Here is a 22,037-nt window from a genome sequence, read left to right as displayed (position 1 = left end):
GTGAGTGCCGGCAGCAAGGTGGGCGTTGCTCAGGGTGACAGTGGGCTCTGTGTTCCCTGTTGGTCTCTGGTTTTCAGGACTTGGGGTTACAGTCAGTTCAGGGAGGAACAGTTGGTGACAGTTCTTTTCCGGCTGTTTCCTCCCCTCACTCTGCAGAGAGCCAGAGACGGGACGTGGCCCTTTTTGACACAAATGACAGCCACCATTCAGCCCACAAGAATGACTCAAAACCCTCCTCCAGCTGAAGCCCAGTGACTGGCGCATGTTGTTGTTTTTGTTGTGTTTTGCGTTACCTGGCTCGGGGTCCACCTCCCTCCGGGGAGCATGCGAGGCAGTGACTGTGTGTGCATCAGGTGCTCCTCTGTGCGCCTTCCCACACTTTACTTCCTGTCTCACACCAGGCGCCTGAATCCACACACACCCCCAGCCTCGCGGCTCGGTCCACAGCGTGCCACCCGGATATGGGGTGCCCCTGCCACCCACCCTTCCGCCTGGCCAACGACAAATTGGGCGTGGGATGGAATGCTCAGCCCCCTTTCTCAGTTTCAGTCGCTCACTAAAATGAGGCACGGCACCCAGGGAGACATCTCGTGTGTGTTTTCTGATGTGTCAGGAAGGACACAACTCGGGAGCAGCCCCGTGGAGGGGATGCTTGGGACAAGGGCCGGGGACACTATGCTCCCATGCCCTCTGGGTGCACATGTCCCAGCACCTCAGTGTGTCCCTCAAGCCAGAAGCTCTGCGAACCCCTTGCTCTGGGGCTCGTACTGCAGGTTTCGTTACATAGACGCTGGGGCTGGAAGGTCCATCCCTCTAACCATGCCTTGGTCTTTCTGGAGCCCGGCCCAGAGCCATCTCAGGAACCAGGGACAGTCACTCGATTAGCGGAAACTCAAGAAAGGGGTTGATCACAAATAACAAAGATGCTCCGATTGCTCAAGAAATTCCAAGGATTTTGGGACTTCTGTGCCAGGAGCCAGTGACGGAGACCAAACATGTTTTTTATGACGTCACAGCCATGAAGGATCATTGAGTGATAGAAGTACCACCATAGTGTCATCGATACACAGACATGGACTGGTTCAAATCTCATGACTGAATACGGCTCAACCGCAGTTGGTGATGAGGGACGAGCGCACGGTCACCCGGCCTCCAGGCCATAGAGTGAAAGACAAGCCCCTTTCTTTCCAGGGCTGCCCGGACAGATCTGGGATGGAAGGAGTGTCTGCTTCCTGTGTCAGGCCATTGATACGCCCGCATGCTTGGCACCCTACTGCAAGTTCCATAGAAATTCATTCTGTTTCCTAAGAACCTCGCTTCCTGAGCTGCTCTGCACCTTCACATTATGAAGCCCTCCTGCCAGGAGAGCCATTTTACTGTTTGGTGCAAGTTGCTGTTTGTTCACAAGGGACTAGAAGCGGCCACACTGGACAGACTGGGTCGCAGAGTGCTCCAGAGTCTGCAGGCACCTCCCTTCGTTACGATCTGTAGGACCTGATAAACGCTACGTAGGATAGTGGGATAGTGGCCCTCACGTGAGCTGCTTGTAAGGCGGAGGCAGTTAAAGGGAAAAAAGAGAGTACGATGCCTCCCGTGATAGCCGTCCTCCTTTTGCAAGGCACCGTATCACTGGAACGTGGTATTTCTGTGTTTCAAAGCGCGTAGGGAAATAGTCGATGGGGAAAGCACGTGCTCGCTCTCACGTACTCACTTTGCATGAGGCCATTTGCGAGGAAACCGTGCAAAGCGAAGAAGGCACAGCTGCAAAGTGAACGCAGAGCTCCGGCGCTCCCATACTGTCTGCACATCCCTGTGTGTCTTCTCGCTGACAATATTTGTTTTAGACTTGTCAAAGAAAAATGAGCAATTGCAGATCTGAACGGTAATTTAGCTCATAAAGTGTTCTAGACGTTACCCTTGCTGCTAATCCGTGTTTGTTTATGCGTGTATTTGTCTTGCAGAAATGAAACCTTTCTTGTCATATTTCTTAGGCAAACACAGTCCAGGCTTTTTGGGTTTCTCTTCGGGCGATCCGCATGTGGTGATACCAGCGGAAGATTTTTAACAGGCTCCTTGTGGTGGACACCCCCTTAATTTTGTACTTGGATTCTTTCTTCTACCTAATACACGAAGCACTTGCAAAGACGGCTGCTGAAATATGAGAAGCTTCTTAGAACATGTCCTGCTGCTTTCTCGTTGATGCAGTGCAGGCGCATAAGAGTGGCGCGCCTGCCAAGTTCAAGGGCATTTCATACGATTATTAAGTCGCTGGAGAGATTCACAGTTGCCGTTGGGGATTTATTATGCGGTGGGTGTCATCCAGTTAATTAGGGACAGTAGTAGTAACAGAGAGGAGTAAAAAACAAGCAGTGTAACGGGAAGGAGAAGTGATGGTGAAGCGTTAGTTACCATTTTGCCAGGAGATAATGCCTAACGGAGCTGGCGTGAAACAAGTTCTCCCTGAAACCATTATGTCTAAGCTATGCATGTGTCATTCTTTTGTGCTAAAAATAAGCAGAAACGGTGCCATCTCCACAAGTCCCCGTAAGCCTCCTCAGCACTAACGAGGACTCATTGAGTGCCTGCTGCGTGCCAAGGAGACAGTTGGCGTGTCCTTCCCCGGCTGTCGGACACCCCGTGGGGAGACCCCGTGGGCGGTGGTCCCCTGGGCTCCGGATCCCACGGCACACACGCTTCTGCAGGCTTGCAGGCGTGAGCGCCAGGGCTCTAGGCCCCGAGGCGGGTTGTGAGACAAGCTGGGAGTCACCCCCAGGCCCTCGGGCTGTGTGGTTCTCCACTCGAGTTCCCAGTCCACAAAGATGCACGTCTCTGGTGCAGAATAAAAAGGGTGGCGTCGTGTATGTGTGATTTGTTGGTTGACGTTTATTACAACTAATCCTGAAATCGATTCCAAGAAGCATAGTAGTTACTACTTGGCCTATCTTAGTTTTCCTGTTAATATTAAGAACTGAGTTTTAGTTTTTTTTTTTTTTAATTCCTCTTTTATTTATTTATTTCTTAATTATCTTATTTATTTGTTCATGAGAGACACAGCGAGAGAGAGAGAGAATGAGGTAGAGACACAGGCAGAGGGAGAAGCAGGCTCCATGCAGGAAGCCCGATGCAGGACTGAATCCCAGGACCCCAGGGTCACGCCCTGAGCCAAAGGCAGACATGCAACCACTGAGCCACCCGGGTGCCCCAATTCCTCTTTTATTTTATTTTGTTTTCAAGGATGTTCTGCACGTTAAGTGTTTATATACATAAAGAGAAAAAAAATTAAGTGCATTTTAGTTGGTGAATTGTAATTGAATAATGTCTTCTTCCTGGAAAACTAAGACCATTCCCTCAATTACAGAAGTAATCACCTGAGCTGGCTTTTTGCTGTGGGCCGTTAATATGTTTTACATGACCTCCTGACAAAGAAACGTGTTAAGAATCACTCTCAGTGCCTCTTTTTACCATACATTGTCTCTGTCCCCAGAGTCTACAGACAGGTGTGGCCAGTCAATGTGCTGCTGTCATTTTTGGGTCCGTGAAGAACCACCGAGAATAATGGGAAGCAAGCATAGCTTGTGTCAAATTTAAAATTAAACTGATGACCAGGTGAGCTGTGCTGGGCCCTGAGTGTTTGGCCAGGTGAGCTGTGCTGGGCCCTGAGTGTTTGGCCAGGTCAGCTGTGCTGGGCCCTGAGTGTTTGGCCAGGTGAGCTGTGCTGGGCCCTGAGTGTTTTACGTGATTGGACGTTCCTTAGTTCTTTAGCCTCCCACTGCCAATACCCCCAGCAGAGGCATGACCGTACTGGAGCACCTTCTGGGTTGAGGAGAGTCACCGTGCCATCGTAGTCTGCCATTGCCACCTCCAGGGGCATCGGGGACCCAGCAGCCTCCACCATCCCTGGCCAGGCCTCACCACCACTTTCTCCTCCTGTCACTCACAACCACTAAGCAGAATACAATGGCTTCCGTATCATGTCATGTCTCCTGCCCCAGGATTTACCCAGCCCTCCCCTTATTTCATGAAAGAAAGAAAAAAAAATCTCATGCATGTTAAATATTACCTATGTCAAATATTACCTACTACCCTTTTATTTCTTTTCTTTCACTGAACCTACGTTTGCTTGGTGTCACTAGTGAGTTTCCAGGGACGAGGTTGCTTGCTTTTCCAGGTTCCGCTGTCGGGGAGGAAATCATTTTCCTGTACTCTCTTAGGTTCTGTATTAGGTGTGTGTAAATTAAACTGACAAAAGGCATTGGTGACAGTTAACACACGTTTTTACTCACTTATGGTTTGGCAGTTCACAGGAAAAATGTGGTTCACGGAGGCAGTTGGAGTCTGGGCCATATATACCATTTGAGGAGGGCTTGGAGAAAGAGGGACACTTTGAGGAGAACAAATGACTCTTAGGAAAAATAAATGCGCTCTTAGGACGGGTGGCAGATGTGATAGCTTTATGACAGTGTCATAATGTTTAGGCGATTTCTTATCCAGGTGCTGACCTGTGCCGACTTCTCTTCAGCAGTAAGAGTCAACTTCCCCTGGTTGTAAAACTCCCAGGGAGGGCGTTTGTGACAGTTGAATTCTTTAGGGAGCCTGTGCTTTTAGGAAGATAAGGAGAGCTCACAGAAACTCTAAACTGTCCCCAGTTCAACATAATCCTTGAGCCACTGTAGCATGTTCTGGACCTCCTTGACCCCCAAGGGCCCTTTTTTCCTTTTCCAGCCATCCCTGTGTCACTTCCTCGTTACGTCCGCTGCTCAGCATCTCACTGGCCAGACCCTATGCCCTCCCTCTCTGCTCAGCTCCCACGACCTCCTCACTTTGGAATGAGCTTGCCTCTGGTTCTCAAGTCTTCCCTTCATCCTGGACCGCCACCCCAGGGGCCAACGGGACTTCCACATCGGTCACTGTGATCCTTTCTGGCCACACTCTTGCTTTATCTCTCCGTCTTCTTGTCCATATACTCTCCAGCCCGTCAAGGCCTCTCCTGGGATGCTTTCCTGCCAGGTTCTCCCTTCCCACCCACGTGGCTCCACTGCCCTGCACATAAAGTCCAGGTGTCCCGCCTAGTGACATCCTCCATGCTTAGGACCTGACACATGCCCACCCCCCCATCTTCCCAGACCTTCTGCAGCATGACCCCCTGCTGGCAGTGCCCTTGAGTAAACACAGTATAGGAGGGACGCCTGGGTGGCTCAGTGGTTGAGTGTCTGCCTTCGGTTCGGGGTGTGATCCTGGAGTCCTGGGATCGAGTCCCATGTGGGGCTTCCTGCAGCGAGCCTGCTTCTCCCTCTGCTTGTGCCTCTCATGCATAAATAAATTAAAAAATAAAAAAGACAGTATAGGATGGTCTTCACTTGGGGGTGAATGAGGCAGCCATTCCTGTCATTAAGAAATGGGCTAGCAGCAATTCTTAGGTGGAGAATACTTACCTAACAATACCGTGTTTGCAGGAACCACGCACGTAATTACCTGGTGTTCCCTGTGGCTAATGGCACATTGGGAGAGCTGTGATCTCCCTGGACAGCAAATACAACCTGCCTCCCACGCGCACCTGTGCCCAGATCAACTGAACGGGCGTGCGTCTTCATTTCAAAATCAGGCGTAGTTAGTAACGGTTCTTGACGTTTGCCCGGCACCTTCAGATCACCTGAATCAAATAAACCAACGTGATGGTGACACCGCTTTCCTCTGCAATTACAAAGACCGTTAACCCACCAGGAGCTCCGCACTCATCTATTTGTGCTGTTTTGGTTCAGTTTTGTGCGTGACTCCCGCTAAACCCATCGCTAAGCAATTAATTTTTTTTTTTCTCATTCTTGAGACTCATACACACAGACGCATACATCACACAAAATGTAAACTGCTGAAATGGTATGCCAAACGCGACTTTTGTTACCATGATTTGTGACATTACCGGAGGGGCTCCTTCATAATTTATTCTTATAATGTGGTTGTGCCAGCACAACTGCTAAGCAGTTTTCTCAGTTCGGTGTATGTTTGTTCATGAGCTTGTGCAGTCTTCACGTATCAGCCGTTTCGGAGAATGATAGTTCTCATTAGGCCATCATAACACCATGTAGAATATGACGTATCTGTATCAAGCCACCACGCGCCCAGGGAAAATTGGACACGATATCAGATATTGCAAAGGATGACTTGTATCTTGGGTTTCTAAAAAATTAACTAAACAGCCGTGCACTCCAGTCCTCCTTAGTAGACAGCAGCGGCATTGCTGCAATAGGCGAGCAGGGAGAGCCGGCTAATGGTCGTACGGGTTTCTCCGTAAGTCAGTGCCTTTGCCTTTTGGGGGTTTGTAAACACTGGTATGTGGTTGCGTCATTGTGCTCGGCTCCCACGAGGCCCCCACCACCTCGCAAAGCGGGAGCCCCTCAGCCTGCTGGCTCCATCCCTTGCTAGTTCCTCCCGCATTCCATCTCAGCCTGCTTCTCTGTGTCACAGAGGGAGCCTTTTGGGGGGAAATGCCTGCAAACGCTGCGTAGGGAGTGATAATGAGTAACGTGGTTAAGAATCTCGGGATTCGTCACAACCTGGGTTAAATAAATCCTGAGTCCACAGTCCCCAGCAATTTCCAAGGGTGGCCTTTAACAACTCCAGGGGTGATTTTTCTGGGTTTTTTTTGAAATGGCTTTTCCAAACTAGGACATGTCCCCATCACTCTGCATGTATAAGCTGGGGTGCACGGGTCACCTCGAGTAGATGGAGACTGTCGCAGCTGTAGCCCCAAATCTCTGTGTCCTGGGAACTCAGTCCCAGGCCCTCAGGGACATCAGGCCACCTGCTTCAGCCCAGACTTAGCAGTGGCTTTGTCCAAACTCTGCGTGAGAGGATCCCAATCTCTGAGGGGTGCTGGGGGCCTTGGACCCATTACTCTTGAACCCTTCCTAATTCTGAAAGTCCACAGCCCCATCAACAGGATCAGAATGCAAGCTCTCATTATTTTCTGACATGAAACATGGTCCCTCAGATGAATATGCAAGGAATTTGGATGTGCATTTTGCACAACTAAAGCAGATTGGCCATTGGGATGGGAATTCTTCACTCAGCCATCCGCAAATCAGCATACATCCTTCCTTGATCCTTTGGGGAGGAATGGATGGTTTGTTTTATTAGCTAAAGACATCTGAGCACAACCAGAGGGTGTGTCTTTTTTTTTTTTTTTAACTTTTTTTCCACCATGATTTATAGATTCTATAACTAGGTATATTTGGAAAGCCCTACGTGTGAATTCTGAGGCTTCGCGTTGGACTAGTCCCTTGTATTCACTTTTCACTGCTGCCATAACCAATCACCACACATTCGTCACCTGAAACAACACTGGGTTTTATTCCTGGGTTCCATAGGTCAGGATTCATGGTGTGGCATTGGTGGTTGCCCTTGCTCCAGGACTCAGGTGTGCAGTCAGAAGTCAGCCAGGCGAGGCTGGGCTCCTATCTGGAGGCTGGCAAGAACCCAGTCTCCAGCTGGCCAGGTAGCAGACAAAAATCCAGTTCCTGGCCGAGTAGGCTTTCCCTGCTGGCTGTCCCTGGGCTCTGCCTTCAGCTCTTGCAGGCCTTGTCTGGTCCTATCTCAGAGCCTAGGACGTAGGTGCATCGAACCCTTCTTACTCTGGAAATCTCTGCCTCTGCAGCACCTCTCCCCCACTCCAACCCAAGAAAGTTCACAGCTTTCCAGGGAACACCTGATTCCATCAGACCCACCCATTCAGTCCAGGGCACCTGCCCTGTCTTCACGTCCATAACCTGAATTCCATCTCCAAAGCCCCTTCGCCATGTGAGGGACCCCAGCCCCAGGTTCTGCTCAGGAAGGCATGGACACCTTTGGGAGACATCCTTCCCACTACCATGCCTACGTTCAAGTTTCAGTTTTTCCCACTTTTAAAATGCATATAAGACTATCAGGGGGTGTTGAAATTACGTTTGCTGTAGGAGTAAAGCTGCTGCCAGCCACCTAGCCCTGGGCTTTCTCCCTGGGCTCCTCCTCTGCTGGTTCTAGATTGTCATCTAGGGGTTCCGATTCCTGCTTCCTGCAGGATCTTGTTGCTGACCTGCTGCTACTCGCCTCCAGGTCCTGAGGTGCTCCTGGCAGGAGAAAGCTGGTGCCACACTCACAGGCCGGGGTCTAGCCCCTGCGACCACACATCCAGTAGGGATGTCATGTGGCTGAGTGTGGGTCGGAGCTCCTGCCTACCGCTGTGTTACTACATGGAGAAACTGCTGTGGAAGCTACAAAGATTGAACTCTGCAAGATAAACCCATGGGAGGTCAACGGATTCTGCTGTGTATTCCCTGGGTAGAGCAGGAAAGCCGAGGTAATATGCAGTGTCTGCTGGCCAGCCTCCCAGACGCAGAAGACCTGGAGTGTGGTTCTGTGATCATGCACATAACTCTGGACAGGATTTGGGACCGCTTAGACTCTTAGTAACAAATGCTCACCACATGCCTTTTGCAAACCCCAAGAAGAGCCTTGGAAACTTGGGGCTTGTCCTTGATACTCCTGAGAGCTCCTCTCAGCCTGTATGGACACAGGACCCTTTGCCAGCTGTTCCCCGCCCGTCTGCAGGGGTCGGGCGCCCTCTCTACAGCGTCCCCTGGCTCTACCCACCAATGCACCCCTCCCACGACCCTCCTGCCAGGCTCCAGGGCATCATTGTCCTGCTCTAGTGCACCTTGTCCCAGCTAGTCTCGTGACAGGGTCTCTATCTGAACCGCTGCTTGTAGATGGGAAGGAGAGATGCCCCTCTGTATACCAAGATGGAGACAATGTTTGCACTCCTTGTCTCTAAAGGAAAGGGATGGTGGGCAGGACACCTCCCTGGTGACCTGACCATGTGTCCCTTTGGTTCATTTTGTCCTGGACACTCAGCAGAGCCCACACCTGAGCAGGTAGAGGAGGGAAGGGCAGGAGTCTCAGAGCTCCTTATCTTTTTACTCACTTCTATTTCTAATGAAATAAAAACAGAACCTCAGTGCTGAAGTGTAGACATTTAGAGTAAAACTTTATGTCACCTGCTTTTATTTATTGTGAGCCCCTTAAGTCAAGGGGATTGTGAAAGGCAAGATTCAGAATATCTAGGAAAATAAGACCAGTGAATTTTATTTTTATCCATGTGAGTTATGCCACGGTCAGGTGTATCTTGTGGGAAACTTCCCCCCAAATACTATTCCTCAGAGCACTGCTTTTGGGCACGTTCAGTGCCTCCCTCTGAAAACCAGGCTTCTACACTTGCTTCGTAAGCAAAGTGGACACAGGAGATTTAGGCACAAGCAGTACTTCTAGGATCATTGTCGTCCTCATTGTACATCACAAATGTACAGTCCCATCATTTAACATACAGAATCCGCTTTTGGCAAAAGATTTCCCTGGACCGATGCATCAGAGAACATTCTGGAAACCCTGCACATAATGACATGCTAGTGGACAGTTTAGAATTAAACATTCATAACAGCCTCGATAGACAAGGTGAGATGATCAGAGGCCTCACCTGAGAATCAGCACACCTTACCTTCTGGAAATGCTGAGTTTGCAAGGGCGTGGTAGGAAAAGCAGCTCTCATCTAAGGCGTGAGTGGGCGCCTTAGATGTTTGACCGAAGGAGAATCGGGGGCATCTTTGTGAACACCACAACACAAGTGCGTTTGCTGAGCTCTCCTGGTCAATGAGGTTATTGGGTGACCAGTAGCAGGTGCCAGGACCCAGATGCCCAAAGACACACCTCCTATGTTGGCAGCTATGTCATGGGCACTTCACACATGACAGTGCTTCTGTCGGCTGGCTTGGAGATCAAGAGGTTAATCCCCTCTAGGTCCGGTGACTTGGGTTGGCTTTCCCTGTGTGTGTATCACGTCCATAGTACTTGCCAGCCTTTCCTGACAGGACAGACACCTCAGAAGAGTCATGTCCACAGGTCAGCAAAGGCACTGTCTTTGCCCTTGACCATTCCTTTTCCTTAAGCCTCTGCAGTCGCTCCTCAGGAGCACAGCCAGATGCACCTGTGCTTTTGCTGTTCTAGGGACGTGTGGAGCTGGGCCATGGAGGGAAACATTTATTCCCCATGATCTCTGAGTTGTCTAAAGGCAGTTCTTCCACTGAGAAAGTGCTACTTGACAGTTAAATACATAATGCTCTATAATGTTGTGATAGTCTGCTTGGGCTCCATAGCAAGACCATAGCCACCACAGACCAGGTGGCTTACACAAGGACATTTATCCTCTCCTGGTTCTAGAGGAGGCTGGAAGTCCAACATCAGGGTGCTGGGAGGGTTGGTTTCTGCTCAAGACTTCCTAGATTCTTTGTCCTCACATGGCTTTTCCTCTGAGGATGGGAGTGGGGAGCAGAGCAACTGCGCTCTTCCTCTCCTATGAGGACACCCTCCATGGCCCATTTCACCTTAAAATTCCCCTAAAGACCCAGTCTCTAAACACAGTCACAGTTACCGTTCAATGTAAATTTGAGGGGAACTCAGTTCAGCCAGTATATCACATACGTATGCGTATTAATTATGTTGATGGATAACCTTCAGGAGGCTAACGTCATAGTTTAGCTGGTAACACAGAAAACCAACAGGGGCCCCAGGTCACACCTGTGTATCAGGATCATGCAAAACCCTGAGGAAAGCCAGTGCAATTTTGCACATGTACTTGAATACATAAAGTAGGACAAGGCAAAAAAGGATTCTCTTGACCGTCTAGAAACTACTAAGACTTATCTTATTAATCTTTAAAATCCCCGGTGCCTTTGAGAGCTTTGTTGGGCTTTTTAATGGCTCCTGACAAATTTGGTGGACGTGAAATCTATATTATTAAGATAACATTACACGAAGGTTTCTGAGCTATGTCAAAGTCCTTTGCTCAGTGGTTAGTTGGCACACATACACTTTAAAATGGACCCTGAGAGCCTCACCATATAGTTTTCATGAATAAAATGAGACAGTTTCTCAGGAGGCCTCCCCCATATGCCCACAGCCACCAAGTTGTTAAATCCTACATTCCTTGAAAGGCTTTTCTTAAAAGGGAAAGGAATCCATAGAGTGGTGCCGTTCATTAATGTATGTAGCTTGGAACTCTGGAGGATTTGGTTATGAATATGTTTATGTCAATGCAGGTTTTATTCTTTGATTTCCACACCAAAATTAATTCAGGAAGACAATAGCTCTGCAGTGTGCAAGGTACTTGTCATAGTACCAAAGTACTTGTCAGATGTGTCAAAGTCAGACACTCTTTCTTAGGGGACCACAGCACAGCTAGGATCTACACCTACAGGTAGGGAGATGGGTGCCTAGGTTGGTAGGTAAGTAACTAGGTAGATAGATGATAGATATCAGATGGATGAAGGGAGGGATGGATGGGTAGGAGGCTGATGGAGGGTGGGAGGGAGGGATAGATAGATGATGGCTACATGGATGGAGAGAAGGAGGGATAGATGGATGGATAGATGGAAGGGTAGATAGCAGATGGATGGATTGAAGGAGGAGGGATAGATAATGGATAGATGAGGGAAGGAAGGAAAGATAGGTAGATGATGGATGAAAGAATGAATGGAAGGGGGGAGGGATGGGCAGATGGCTGAGGGAGGGAGGGATAGATGATGGCTATGTGGATGAGGAGAAGGAGGGATAGATAGATGGTTGGATATAGATGGATGGATAGATAGCAGATGGATGGATGGATTGAAGGAGGAGGGATAGATGATGGATGGATGGAGGGAGGGAAGGAGAGATAGGTTGATGGATGGATGAGTGAATGGAAGGAGGGGGATGGACAGATAGATGGCTAAGGGAGGGAGGGAGAGGTAGATCATGAATGGGTGGATGAGGGAGGGATGGACAGATGATGGAGGGAGGGAGGAGAGTGGATAGATACATAGCTGATGGATGGATGATTGAATAGCTGATGGAAGGATGGATATATGGATAGATAATGGATGGAGAGAGGGATGGAGGGATGGAGAGAGGATGGGTGAATAGATAGGTGGAGGGAGGGATAGATGATGGAAGGATGGACAGATGGATAGGTAGATAGCTGATGGATGGATGGAAAGACAGGCATGAATACATGGTTGGGTGAAAAGATGGGTACATGGATGGACAAATAATATAAAGAAAAATGGTAATTAATAAAATACATGGCAGCTCTCAGTTTTATCTTAAAGGTTCATTATTTCAGTAAACACATCACAAAGTGGGTCCGTCTTCATCAACACAATACCGTGGTGTTGTTTACACTCGTTCACTGTCTGACAAAGAACATGGAGACAAAGAGAACCGAGGCCAGCCGTGAGCCCTGCTGACTGAAAACCCATCCAGAATCAAGTCTGAGGCCTTCAAGCTTTGATGTCTCATGATGTAAGAAGCGAACTCGATGTTACAGAATTAACACAAAGAATAAAATCTACAAAACCTCATACAGTCACAGCTTGGACTTAAAAATGGTGGTTCAGTGGAACGAACGCTGCTTTCAGGGATTCGAGTCAGATCGTCTCCGGCTTTATAGACGGTGAATCACAGCGGGCGCACCCATGGGAGCACTTACCGTGCGCACACAGACAATCCCGGATCGTCTTCTGAGGCTTTTGCAAGTGAACCCGGAGTGACTTCATATCAGACGTTGCTTCACCAACAAAGGGAGAAGCCCCGCTCCCCAGAGACGACGTAGTCACACTGGAACAGTGTGCTGGCTCCTGAACCGCACGTAACTTCAAAGGGACGCTGGTAACCGTTGAAAAGACAGGGTTAGTCAGCAAGTGGAGTCTCAAGGCCGCCTGGACGCTTCAGTCCCCAGGGAGCATCAGTGCCGGGGTGAAGCCTGGCCTCCCCTGGGGACGCCCCCCCCCAGCCCTTCCTAGGTCTGCTGAGCCGAGCGGGTGCAGACACGTGAGCAGAGGGGGCACACTGACTCCCTATGTGTGCGGGTTGAGCCTAAAGCATTAGCCAGAGTCAGAGCACAGGGGGGTGGATAGGACACTGCCGGGTGGCCGTCTCTCCATACCTCCGTCCCTCCATCCTTCCATCCCTCCAGCCCCTCCACTGGCCCTGCTACACCGCCCCCCCGCCCCGTCTGTTCTGTCCCTCCCGGAAAGCATCGCTGGAGTCAGAGCACAGGGTGGTGGATAGGACACTGCCGGGTGGCTGTCTCTCCATACCTCCGTCCCTCTGTCCCTCCGTCCTTCTGTCCCCCCAGCCCCTCCGCTGGCCCTGCTGCCTCCCCTGCCACGTCTGTTCTGTCCCTCCCGGAAAGCATCGCCAGAGTCAGAGCACAAGGGGGTGGATAGTGCACCGCCAGGTGGCCGTCCCTCCGTCCCTCCAGCCCCTCCGCTGGCCCTGCTGCCCCCTGTCTGCTCTGTCCCTCCCAGATCTGAGCGCACCTGGGCTGCCCGCGCACTCCCTGCTCACCCCCGTCTCTCTGCAGTTGTGGCTGGACACGTGGCCACTCAGCCCTGCAGGCTCCTCATGTCTGCTTGAGGCTCCTGTGGTGGCCTCACCCTTGGCCTGTCACTAGAGCCAGCTGCCTTCCACCAAAACAGCGGCCCCACACCCGCCCACCACGTCACCAACTTGGGATTGATCTTTGCCTTCTTGTCCCACGTAGTCTGTCAGACTGTTGTGTGGCCCAACCGTTCCCTGAACCCCACGCATTTCTGTGCATCCCCTGCTGCTGCCACACGAAGATTCTGTGACGTCCAGCAGAATGGAACGTCAGAGGTATATGGTCGCTATGGTTGGAAGGTGGGGCGGCAGGGACCTCCTGCGGCCCCGCGTGGATCCGAGGAGCAGGCTGCGAGAAGATTCCCACCGACGCCACCCAATGGGCCGCGGCCCTGCCTGCACATCTTCACGGGCCGCCCAGCACCTCCGGGCAGGAGCCCCTGAAATGCTTCACCTCCCCGATACCTGCAAATGTCATTCTTTCCAAATTAAACCCTTCGGGCTACCGTGTAATTAAGCTCGTCTCCTCTTCTGGAGATGGAATTTTAGATTTATTTTAGCCTCTGGCTTGTAAAGTGGAAAGAACATTACCTTGCGGAGACCTGGGCTCTGGTCCTAAAGTCTGTCACCTGCGTGCCTGTGTGATCTTTAGCTCATTTCCAAACTTCCCGTGGCTCAGAGCCCTTCCCTGTGACAAAGACGGGCCTTGGTCACCCGTTGTCCTCCAGCTCGCACACGCTGTGGCCTCTTTGTTGCTCTAAGTCCTGGGCCAGGACACCTCCAGCATCTCCTCTAAGGTAGCAGGTTCTCCCCAGGTGCTCACTGTTGGCCCTGGCACCCTGAGCATGTGCGTGGACTCTGGCCCTGCGTCCTGACGGCCAAGTGCCGTCCTGGCCCTGTGTGCACAGCTGGGAGAAGCATACTCTTCCTGCCCAGAAGCTTCCTCAAAGGTGCAGAAGCATGTCCTCGAGTCCCCTCTGCCTGTGCTCTCCTCCAGAAAACCACTGCATTGATTCTAGTGCGCTAAACACGCTTGTCCACACACGTCCACATGGGGACCTCATGGCACAGGGCCAGGACGCGGGGTCAAGGAGGGACAAAGCTGTCTGCTGCCCTAACCCTCCTTCCTGCAAAGGGCAAAGTCAAGCATGTAATTCACATTTTACAAGTGGGTGTGAATGAGTTTGAGGCCCAGGGTAATGAGTCAGTGCTGGGTGCGGAGGGTGAGGTCCGAGCTACAGGAGCACAGGACGTAAATGAGGATGGACGCCAAGCCTAGCGGGCTGAAGCTCCCCTTCTGCGAGCCAGGTGTGACAGGTAGGAGCCACACAGAGACATGCGTGTATTTTGGTGAACCGCACTCCCCGTGCCTGCGTGCGTGGACGATCTGAGCAGTGTTATTCTAGCTTAGAGCTGTCGATGGATTTACGACCCGTGAGCGCAGTGATTATAGGTAGCATGGTTGTGGGTAACTCTCAGAGATTCATGTTTGGGTTTCGGCAGGTAGGTAAGCTACGCTCTGACTGTTGGTAAAACGTGGGTGTTGGGGCAGTGGGCACTCTCTCCCATGTGTGGTCCTCAGAAACACGTTAGACCTTAGGAGCCAACGTGCAGGCAGGCAGGCATAAGAAACTTTTGACACCTATTTATCAGGGGTTGTTGTGCTCTGCAGTTGTGCGTCTCAGAGGAGGCCGGGGAGCGTGTAGGCTTCCAGGTGGGTGGCATCATGAGGAGCCGTGTCCTGGATGCGTGGACCCAGCCCCAGGGTGGTTCCGGCAGCGCACGTGTTCGCTGTCCTGCGTCTGGCTACTCTGACTACTCTGCAGGGGAAACAGCCTTCGCACACTTCATGCCCACTTGCCGTGGGTTCCTGCCCCCGCCTTGCCCCACTCGGCCTCCAGGCGGCCGGCCGCTGAGCCTCCAAGCCCCTGACGGCCTGGTTCAGCACCTGCACGTTTCTCGAGTGGAATCTGGGGAGGCGATGGGTGATGTGGGGTGCAGCCTCCTGAGAAGGTGTTTGGAAGGCCTCCCCGTGAGGCGGCCACGAGAAGGGAGGGGGAATAGAGGCATTTCGGCGCACAGCCAGGGTGCCGCCCCTGGCCTGTGGCCACAGTGACCCGCAGCCGCGTCTCTGTCGTGGACCACAGCGGCCTGCCACCTTCACGGCTGGAGGCGTCGTCTGTGGCTCAGCTGAAGAACAGCACACACCAGCCCGTGTCCCCGGCTGTCTGCTGTGTCATGTGACCCACCGGTCTCGCATACTTGTGCTCAATGACACGTTTCCCATGGCCCTTCATGGCCTGGCCGGTTCTCGGCTCCCGGCCGCTGCTGAGACCACGTCGCACCACCGACGGCTCGCTGCTCTGTATGCCTTCCAGGGCTTCGCACGTCCTCGTGGGCATCACACACGCGACAGGTCAGCCCTCCGTGCCCTGTCGGGGCGATTGCTTCTGAACTGAGCGGGGACAAGGTATGAATGGAAAACACAGAAACCAGGACGCTGTGCGCACCTTACGAAGCCGTCCGAGTCTGAGAAGGAGGCTCGCCAGGTACTCAGCGCCGTCACCATCACGCCTGTGCGGCTTTTCCGCCTCACTTACTCCGTGCTGGCATTTCCTGGAACGCAGCTCTCAGGTGCGGATGCTCTCTGCGCTGTTCACGGCCCTCTCGTTGGCAAGTGACACGGTTTCTGAGGCACCAGGTCTCTCCCGCCACGTCCCTTGGAAGGAGCCTCACGATGCAGACTAAAACCTGCTCTCACGACGTTGCCGAGCACAGTTACCCTGAGGGATCAACACAGTCTCCTCCTCTGTTCCGACTGACATTTCACAGGTGGACTGCACGGAGCTTCCAAATCCTCGGAGAACCCAGGGCGTCATTCAGACACACAATGCCACAGGACCTTTAAGTGCCCATCCATGGTCCAGATAAAGCGATCGGGGACATTTAGAATGCAATTAGGTCGTAACTGTGAAGAGGCAGGGACGGAAATGTCACTAACGGGAAGTCTCAGAGGCAGAGCTAAAGGACAAAACTGCCCGTTCTCAGCAGACCCAGCCCCACTCCGACGGAAGCCATTGACTCCTGGCGGAAGCAGGGGGTTGGAAAAGAAGCCAGGGGCCTTTGCAGGTTCTTAGAGGGACTCAGTGTTCTCTCTCTCCAGATCTGTCTGGTGCTTCGTGCTCGAAGGCCCGTGTCCAGGGCCGGCCAGCTCTCTCTGTGCGGGTGCTGACACTGCAGTGTTATGATGCCTGGGGCCTCACGCAGTCTGCTCGTGAGTGTGCGTATGTGAATCTCTATGTGTCTGAGTGTGCCTCAGTATGTGCAGGTGTCTGTGTGCATGTGAGTGTGAATTTGCACATGTGTCTGAGTTTCTGTGTGTATGAATGTGCACACGTGTATCCGAGTGCCGGTTCATGTGTGTGTATATGAATGCGTCTGTCTGTGCACATGTGTGGGAGGGCACATTTCTGTGTGTGTGAGTGTAGGAGTCTGTGCATGTATCTGTGTGAGTGTGCACACATGTGTGTACATGAAGATGTGTCTGCATGTGTGAGTGTGAGCTGTGAGTGTAGGAGTCCGTGCATGTGTGTGTATGAACGTGCACACGAGTGTGTGTACATGAATGTGTCTGTGTGCATATGTCTGAGGGCTAGTTTCTGTGTGTGTAACTGTAGGAGTCTGTCCATGTGTGTCAATGAGTATGCACGTGTGTTGGAGTGCCAGTTCATTTGTGTGCACATGAATGTGTGACTGTGCGTATGTCTGAGTGTGAGTTTCTGTGTGTAGGAGCATGTGTGTATAAATGTACACACGGGTCTGAGTGCCAGTTCATGGGTGTGTTTGTACATGAACGTGTGTCTGTGCATATGTGTCTGAGGGCAAGTTTCTGTGTCTGTGAGTGTACAAGTCTGTGCATGTGTGTCTATGAATGTGCACAGATGTGTCCAAGTGCCAGTTCATGTGTGTGCACATGAATGTGTGCACGTGTCTGTAAGTTTCTGTGTTTGAGTGAAGGAGACTGTGTATGTGTGTTTGAGTGTGCACATGTCTGAGTGCCAGTTCATGTTTGTGTACATGAATACATGTCTGTGCACATGTGTCTTGAGTGTGAGTTTCTGGGTGTGTGAGTGAAGGAGTCTCTCCATGTGTGTATGAGCATGTACATGCGTCCGAGTGCGGTTCATGTTTGGGTACATGAATACATGTGTCTGAGGGCAAGTTTCTGTATGTGTGACTGTGCATGTGTGTTATCAATGTGCACACGTGTGTGTGCCCATGTGTGTGTTTGTGTCTGAATGAAGGAGCCTGTGTGTATGAGTGTGCACACGTGTCTGAGTGCCAGTTCGTGTTTGTGTACATGAATATGTATGTCTGAGGGCAAGTTTCTCTGTGTGTGACTGTAGGAGTCTGCGTGTGTATGAACATGCACACGTGTGTGTACATGAACGTGTGTCTGCACACATGTCTGAGCTAGTGTGTAACTGTGGGAGTCTGTTCATGTGTGTGTGTGAGTGTGCACACGTGTGTCGGAGTGCCAGTTCATGTGTGTACATGAATGTGTGTATGCGCACATGTGTCAGTGCAAATTTCTGCCTGTGTGAATGGAGACTGTGTGTGTGTATGAATGCGCACACATGTGTCAGAGTGCCAGTTCATGTGTGTGCACATGTGTCTGAGTGCAAGTTTCTATGTGTGTGTGTGAAGGAGCCTGTGCGTGTGTGTATGAGTGTGCACGTGTCCGAATGCCAGTTCGTGTGTGTGTACGTGAATGTATCTGTGCACGTGTCTGAGTGTGAGTTTGTGTGTGTGAAGGAGCCTATGCGTGTGTATGAGCCTATGTGTGTGCGCACATGTGTGTACATGATTATGTGCACACGTGTGCAAGTTTCTGCATGAGTGAAGGAGCCTGTGCGTGTGAATGAGTGTGTACATGTGTCCAAGTGCCAGTTTATGCGTGTGTACATGAATGTGTCAGTGCACGTGTCTGAGTGCGAGTTTCTGTGCGTGTGAATGTAGGAGTCTGTGGTGCCTGTGAGTGTGTGTGCCTGTGTATGCGTTTTCCACTGACCTAAAGGCAGGGGAGGACACAGAACTTCTAGTGTCCCACTGCGCCCACACCGGCGTCTGTGAGGCTCGCTGGTCACCAGCACAGTGAGCTGCCACTGCCCGCAGGGCAAAGTTCTCGAGATAAAAGGAGGGGGACAAGGGGCTGGGAGGGTGGAAAGCTGTGACCTTGGCACGTCCTGGCAGTTGGCGGTCACCTAAGGACAATGGCGGGAACAGTGGGAGAGATCGCACAGCCGTGACCGGGGCCCCTTTATACACGGCTGGCCCCCACGGAGCCGAATCTTCACTGAGAAGTAAGGACGCTGTTGCCAGGACGCCAGGGCACTTTGTAGGCACGTGTCTTCCCTGCATGGACACTGACGGAGGATGGAGGATGATCTCCCCTTGCGTGGGCTTAGGATCTCTTGTTTTATGGCGTTGTTCGCAGGATGGCACGGGGTGGAGCCCCTTGTAAACACAGTGCACAGAGACCCTGTTTTACATGTGGGTGCAAAAGGCCAGCGGTCGTCCCGAAGATAAGGTGGGGTGACACAGTCAGCTGAAGGGGCTAGCGCTCGGGGCCCCTGGGCTTGCTCGCAGAGATTTTCACAGCAGGCCTTGGTCCTCACACACAGGCTCGGGGTTTCACTCACATGCTTTAACCGCTCACTTTCCAAAGTGCAGTACCCAAAGCGTGATCAGCTCTGCACGATGTCACACTTAAAACGCATGTTTTCGGGCACCCAGGTAGCTCAGTGGGTTTAATGTCTGCCTTCTGCTCAGGTCATGATCCTAGGGTCCTGCGATCGAGCCCTGCATCCCCCCTGAGTGGGGATCTTGCTTTCCCCCCTCCCTCTGCCCTTCCCCTTGCTTGTGCTCTCTGGTGTGCTGTCTTTCTGTCAAATAAAGAAATAAAATATTTTCAAAAAAATTAAATAAAATGCATGTTTCTCCCCCCCACCTTAGTTTACTCTTGTGCTCTGAATGTTCAGTGATTGCACAGATCTGTAGGATTCCAGTAAAACAAACTTTTAAACCCAACGTCCCTACTTGCCACCCAGCACCACATGTCGCTAGCACCTCGGCAGCAGTGATGGAACCCTGTCCCCTGTAAAGTCGCGGGTGCGGAAAGCCCGCGGGACCATATGTAAGGACTGGAGTGCCGGCCTCCCTGCGGTCCACAGCCTGGAAAGCCTCCCCTTCATCTCTGTGTCCCGTGCACAGTGACAAAACCGATGGGCGTGTCAATACTAGAAATCATGAGAACCCGGTCTAGATGCCTGGTTACGGGAAAGGCCGTCTCAACCTTGTCTTTCTTCCTCATCCTACAGTGCCTCGTCTTTGAAGACGCTCCCAACGGCGTGGAGGCGGCCCTTGCAGCCGGCATGCAGGTGGTCATGGTTCCAGATGGGAACTTGCAGCGACACCTGACGTCCAAGGCCACCGTGGTGCTGGATTCCCTGCAGGACTTCCAGCCCGAGCTGTTCGGTTTGCCACCCTATGTGTGAGCAGCCCGCTGTGCCTCCCTGGGCGTCATGGTCGCGGCACCCACTCGGGTAACCCATGGCACCCGGGAAATCACCGTGTGAGGGGTCCTTCAGCCTGCGAGGCCGGCCTTCTGTCCCATGCGGGCTTGGCCTACCGTGACTAGTGCTGACATACCACAGCGTCCCAGCTGAGAGAAGGCAAAACAGAGGCAGCCACCAAGCCCTCATTTGCACAATCATACATCCTACGTGAATGATCATACGGTGTCATTGCACCTGAATAATCCATGTAGGCGTCATAAGCGGCAAATACACACACATCCACATGCTTGTGTGTGAGTGCTCGGGCATGTATGTGTGTATGCGTGTGTGCATCTTTACATGTTTATACATACGCATATGCATGTAAAATACTTCCTTTTCAAAGGCGGAATGAAATTATATTTGCATTCATTTCCTTTTTACTTTCTCTAAACTGTGGCTTGAAAATGTAAAATATGCGTACGTATACGTATATGCTTACATATATGTGTATATATGTGTATGTACATATATGTTATATTTATCTTTTTCCTGTATGACTCTGCTGTCTTAACTGTTGTCTTAATGTGCCATAGCGGCTGGTACAACTGAGATCGCAGCTGTGTTTTGTTTGTAGTCTGAGTGGAAAAGCCAGGTCATGGATGAGTCCTGAGAAACTATCCTCCCTGTTAGCAAAATTGACCGTCTTTCTGGCCCACACAGCCTCTCGGCACACCTCCGCCCAGAGGCCCACTCTGAACCGTACCGTCCGTAGTTTGTTCTCAGTGTGAACATAACTGTGGCCTGTACCTCACATCATCAGGCATATGTCTACACTTGAGGATGTGCTTTCTACCTCAAAAAAACCATCCTCTTTTCTAAAAACCGGTAGTTTTCTAACACAGCCTTTGTGCAAATATAATCTGAATTCGGAATACATACCTAGTGTGACCAAGAGCCTTATTAGCACATTTCTGGGATCATTTACCCGATGTTAACACTTTGATGATGGACCTTTTTCTTTTTTTTAAACTTCTTTTACTTTTTACTAGATTTACTCACCCTTTTGCGGTGGGAACATTGAGAAAGGCATTGGAATATGGGAAAAACAATCCTGGCGCACCGTGCCTGCTGGTGTGTCATTGCTTGTCACGGAGCTAATTTCCATGTGGTGGAAAAGTCATGGTAATGAATGCGAATGTGCCCATCCTTGGTCGTCTGTTGATGCTTGCCTCCGGCTGTTGACCAGTTTTATATCCGTTCAGCAAATTCATTTCCGCATTAGTCCTCGCCAGTGTGTATGGGTCTATTCTGTGAACTCTCTGTCAAACTGGTTGTAACATCTTACTGGATCCCTCACCAGTTAATTGAGTTGAATAAAATCCTTGACATCAGTTCGCATTATGTATGAGAGTTTGATTTTACTTTTTTAAAAACGTTATGCTTGAACAAATGTAAAACAAAAATGTGACTCGACTTTTTTTTCTTTGGAAGCCAAGCGGCACTCACATTGTAAAATGGCATTTATGCATTAGTGCCCTTGTGTGCAGCAAACGAAAGATCTCCCTGAGATGATCCCTTGTTGGATTTGATATCTCCTTTTAATAAAACATGTATGTTTTCTCATCTTCCAGCCATTTTGTACGAGAAACACAAAGCGCGTGCATGCGTCTCCCAAACATGTAGCTGTAGATCAGTGTAGACTTTGCTCTACGGTAAATTTGAGCTCAAGTATGTTGTTGTTACAACCAAGGTGAAACTCTTATTTTGTTGTACAAAGGAAAATACTGATGGTTGGCCAAGCCGCACATGTTCTTTCTTGTTCTCCTACCTCAGCCTGATTGACCCAGTGCCTCTTAATGATGACATCCCACTAACAACCCATCGATTTCACAGAGGAATAATAGTAATGCCAATTTAGACCCGGATGACTCCTGCCGAGAAACTTTAAAGAGACATTGTGGTTTCTTAATGCGTTTAAAGACATGCAGGGATTAGTGGCTGTTACGTGATGTTGCCCTAGTGGGCGGCTAGCAT

The 22,037-nt window shown here is 50.9% G+C and overlaps 1 protein-coding gene across 1 annotated transcript in view; it reads left to right on the top strand.

Moving 5' to 3' along the window:
* LOC121482967 (pseudouridine 5'-phosphatase) overlaps nt 1–21,394 on the top strand; it is an 83,263-nt gene extending 61,869 nt beyond the window's left edge. Inside the window, exon 4 of the mRNA XM_041741141.1 lies at nt 19,824–21,394. Coding sequence (XP_041597075.1) covers nt 19,824–20,000 — 177 coding nt within the window. The 3' untranslated portion in view covers nt 20,001–21,394. The remainder of the gene's footprint in view (nt 1–19,823) is intronic.
* Nucleotides 21,395–22,037: the final 643 nt, after the last annotated feature.

The sequence above is a fragment of the Vulpes lagopus genome, chromosome X (genome assembly GCF_018345385.1).
Source record: "Vulpes lagopus strain Blue_001 chromosome X, ASM1834538v1, whole genome shotgun sequence".
In the NCBI taxonomy this organism is placed as follows: Eukaryota; Metazoa; Chordata; class Mammalia; order Carnivora; family Canidae; genus Vulpes; species Vulpes lagopus.
This window is presented reverse-complemented; position numbering and strand designations above follow the sequence as displayed.